Source organism: Propithecus coquereli, unplaced genomic scaffold (genome assembly GCF_000956105.1).
Source record: "Propithecus coquereli isolate 6110/MARCELLA unplaced genomic scaffold, Pcoq_1.0 Scaffold76, whole genome shotgun sequence".
In the NCBI taxonomy this organism is placed as follows: Eukaryota; Metazoa; Chordata; class Mammalia; order Primates; family Indriidae; genus Propithecus; species Propithecus coquereli.
This window is the reverse complement of record NW_012153729.1, coordinates 1,894,479-1,899,124: the sequence shown is the minus strand read 5'-3', so window position 1 is coordinate 1,899,124 and position 4,646 is coordinate 1,894,479. Positions and strand designations below refer to the sequence as shown.

Here is a 4,646-nt window from a genome sequence, read left to right as displayed (position 1 = left end):
TGTCTGGAAATCCCAAGAATGAAGTTCTTGATGTTTGATATGATTTCCTACAGCTACAACTTTATCTTCTTTGATAAGCTCTTTTATTTTTATGAACCACAGCTGAGAACTTATCAAAGACCAGAACACTCTTAACCTCAATGTACCTATAATGATTTATTGTTGACATTATAAATTTAAATGCCCAATGTAATAACTTAAGTTCAAAAGTGTTATCAAACTTCACTAGGACAGATGTCTTTCTTTACTAGTATGATATGATTGTTGTAATATGAAATTATATCTTGATTAATTAGACAAAGATGGCCACCGGCATTCTCCATTGTTTTTCCTAAAGTCTTCATTTTGGTCCAAACATCAAAATACTCATCATGAAGTCTTTCAGAATGAAATAAATCCGGAGCATTTCTCTGATGACTCTTTTGAACCAGTGTCTCCAGAATTCCATGAAAAAGAGGCCATAAGGTAATTAAGAAATTATGTGACTATGTATACCTATAGGTAAAAACTTAATAAACTAAGCTGCAACAGGGCCAGCCGTAGGTCAAATGTTGATATAGATGATGTTTTCCTTTCTTTCAGCCATTCTGCCATAATTCTAAATTTCTCTCATTCACTATTATGAAAATAAATACTGTTAATATTGTCAACAGTAAAATTTAGGAGCCCTATTCACTTTCTTGCCCCTCATCTTTTGTCTTCTATCTTATAATCCCCCATCATTTATACTTTGCTCTCTGCTTTGTCTTCTAAACACACACATATACACATACATGTTATGTATATGTATATAAAGTATGTGTATATAAAATATGTTGTACATGTGTTTTTCATACTTAGACTATCTCCTTTAGGTAGTGTAGGGTCTGAAATTTCAAAGTCAAAAGCTCTCTCAACAATTTAATAGCTTTGTGGCTTTTTGTTAAACTATATATGTACTCTCTAAGCCTCATTTTTTTTTTTCATTTCTAAGGAGAGTGGAATATGTGTGTCATCTTTAGTAATATAAAGAATCAATAAGATAATTAAGTATATATGCCTGTTACATAACAGGAACTATGTAGATGTCAGTTCTGTATCCAAATCAGTTTGATTGATTGAAGGGGTATAGAAATAAAAAATAATACAGGGAGGACTATCGGTAAAGGATTTTAAGGGAAACCAGGAAGATATACTTCTATAGACAATGACTGCTTAATTCGTCATTCTGTCATAATTTAGTGCATACTTCTCTAGGCATTTGCTTATTTCATTGAAGATTATTGAGAAATATTCTTAAGTGACATCTCATTTATGCGAAGTTATCTTTCTTTATTTTTTTTTTTTTTAAGACAAAGTCTCACTCTATTGCCTGGGCTAGAGTGCCTTGGCATCAGCCTAGCTCACAGCAACCTCAAACTCCTGGGCTCAAGCGATCCTTGTGCCTCAGCCTCCTGAGTAGCTGGGACTACAGGCATGTGCCACCATGCCCGGCTAATTTTTTCTATATATTTTTAGTTGTCCAGCTAATTTCTTTTCTATTTTTAGTAGAGACGGGGTTTTGCTTGCTCAGGCTGATCTCAAACTCCTCAGCTCAAACGATCCACCCACCTTGGCCTCCCAGAGTGGTAGGATTACAGGCGTGAGCCACCATGCCCGGCCTATGTGAAGTCTTTCTGAAAGTATATTTTGAGGAAACAGTGAAGCACAGTGATTATAATGTAGACCATAGATTTAAAATACCCAGTTCGAATCCTGGTTTTGCCACTTCTTAATTGCATAATCCCAGCTAAATTACTTAACCTGCCTGTGCTTTTAGAGTACATGTAAAGCTTTTAGAGTAGTGCTTGGTCCATAATATATATTCAATAAATGTTAGCTGTTATGAATATCCCAAATAAGTTCAATCAATTAGACTTATATCAATTCACCTTATTTAAAAACAGGTAGAAGGTGATTGTGAAAGTGTCTGGAAGAAGTGGGAAATGAGGAGAGACAGTAGGAAAAGGAGAAAACTCTAAGCTGACATGGAAAAATCAAGGAGAAAGTTCTTTATTTCCTAGAGTTAAAGGAACTTCTCAAATTCTACCATTTTTTAATAGTCTTTAAAATTCTATTCCCTGCACGAAGACTTTTATAGCTATTCCAGTTTATCACATTCCTTACTATTAACTCTTATAGTCATTATGTTGACACCAGAAAATTTAGTATTGGGGCACTTAACAAGTTAAATTAGGACCAAATTACATTAGTTCCTCCTTTGTCAGGCCAAAAGCTCATCTTCTAGAAACATGGTTCTATAAATGCTCAGGACCATGAGTCTGACCCATATTCATCCAGTGGGTAAATGGGCATGATTGTGTGAGTTGAAGAGGGGTTAGTTATTTAGCTCTCTTAACTAAGTGGATAATACTAGTCATCTTGTTCAGTGGCCTTAGGTCCAATTTGCCCTTAATATTTTAATATAAGCTGAGTATACGCTCAAGAAAATGTGACAGCTCTAGCCTGTGTAAATCTGCACACTATGTCATCTACCTTGACATTCCCTCTATCTGTACCTAATTGTCTAACATGCCTCAAACCAGAATCTCTTTGATCATTCTGGACCAGACTGTTCCTGTTGACAAATTAATTACTTCATTAATTTATTTATCATTCATTAAGCCCTCTGCTAAAATTAGGATACAGAGACTAATGACAGAGTTTCACCTCAGAAAGTGCAGAGTCTAGGGGGAAACAGGCATTTCAATAGGTAATTAGTAAAAGGAGTGGTAGAGATGAACACAGGAATTAAGAGAACATAGCAAAGGATCATCCAGCCCAGCCTAACATAGTGGCGGAGGTCAGAAGCAGACAATTCTTGATGTGAGTGTTATATGGGAAGAAAAGGTCTTGGTCATACAAAGTATGGTAGGATATGTGAAAGTCTTCCCACATGGGGATACGGCATGAGCAACATAGGACAGCCAGAGACAGCGTATATGTCTAGGGAGCACAAGGAAGTGACATTTCTGAGCTTAAACTACAACACTAGAAGAGGGAGAGGCAAACTTTAAGAGATAGGGACCAAATCAGATCATGGAGGATTTTGTTTGCCAAGTTAAGAAGAGCAGTCTGTCTTGTATAGTGTGGGGAGATCACTGAATGATTTTAGATGACCATACTCTTGATGAGATGTGGACCAAATAAGATCATGAAGGAGTTAATTTGCCAAGTTAAGAAGGGCAGCCTGTCTTGTATAGTGTAGGGGGATCACTGAGTGATTTTAGACAACCATACTCTTGACAGATCGCTTTGGCAGCTTTGTGGAGAATGGATTTGAGGGTGATGTAACTGGAAAAATGGAAACATTTAGGAAGTTTTATCAGTCTGGGTCTGGTCAGAAAAACTGCATTGTTAGAAATATTGTGGGAGTAAAGCGGTTTAATATAGGAATGAGGGATTCATAAATGTGCAATGGTTGGAGGAGAGAAGGTCAAGAAAGTTGTAGCCAGAAAGTCAGGGAAACAACTACTGAGGACGTTAGCCTAATGCACAGAAATGAGTGGTTTTCAAGAAGTTTGTTGGTAAACTGTTGCAAGTGTCAGGGATTTTCTAGGAAAGCTCCCACCAGATATCTTAACCTTCAGCAGCAGAGCGGTGCTTGTCAAGAAGTCTTAGAAGCCACTACAAGCCTCAGTCCACCTATGCGTTTAGCCCCTATGACCTTCAGAGGATAAGGACCTTCATTCATTTCTGCTCCCCAAATGTTTCCCAAGTTCTTATCATGACAAAGTCCAATACTGAGAAGGGGATTCCGGGAAACCTAGTGCCTGGCATGTCCTTCGCATTGCAAAAGAAAAGAGGCCAGTGCTGATGCAAAGGGGATAACTAACAATCAACAGAGACATCATAGCCTTGGTTGAGGTGAAAGATGATAAGAGTCTGGACTAGAAGGTCAAAGGCAAGTGATCAAAGGATAAATTCAATTAGATTCATAAAGTTAAACTCATAATTTCCTGATGTTAAATTATGATAATTTTGTAGGTCACAGGATGGGATGAGAAAGGGAGAGACAGTCAAGTATTCCTTTCAGGTACCAGCTTGAGTTCCTGAGTGGATGATGGAAACACTGACTGAGATAGAGAATGGAAGTGACACTTACTCTGATATACAGTAATTTCAAAGGAGACTTGAAGAGGTTTATACCATATCCCCACCTCTAGAACTGCAGGATCTTCCAGAGTTGATAGGGTTCACTCACTTGGTAAGATATCTGTAGTCAGGAGGTGAAAAGCCTCTACAGGGAGAACTACAAAACACTGAGGGAGGAAATTGCAGAGGATGCAAATGGATGGAAAAACATCATGCTCATGGATCAGCAGAATCAACATTGTCAAAATGTATATACCACCCAAAGTGATCTACAGATTCAGTTGTAATCCCCATCAAATACCAACATCATTTTTTGCAGGTCTAGGAAAAACAGTTCTATGGTTTCTATGGAACCAGAAAAGACCCCGAATAGCCAAAGCAACCTTAAGTAATAAAAACAATTTGGAGAGGCATCATTTTACCAGACTTCAATGTATACCATGAGGCTATAGTAACCAAAACAGCATGGTATTAGCACAAAAACAGCAATGTAGACCTATGGATAAGAACAGAGAATCCAGATATAAAACCAT

The 4,646-nt window shown here is 37.5% G+C and overlaps 1 protein-coding gene across 1 annotated transcript in view; it reads left to right on the top strand.

Annotated features, from left to right (window-relative positions):
- The window catches only part of LOC105824691 (ATP-binding cassette sub-family A member 10-like), a 132,571-nt gene that overhangs the window by 43,007 nt on the left and 84,918 nt on the right, over window positions 1-4,646 (top strand). Inside the window, 2 exon segments of the mRNA XM_012662225.1 lie at window positions 297-481; window positions 1,926-1,977. Of these exon segments, the coding sequence (XP_012517679.1) occupies window positions 297-481; window positions 1,926-1,977 (237 nt within the window).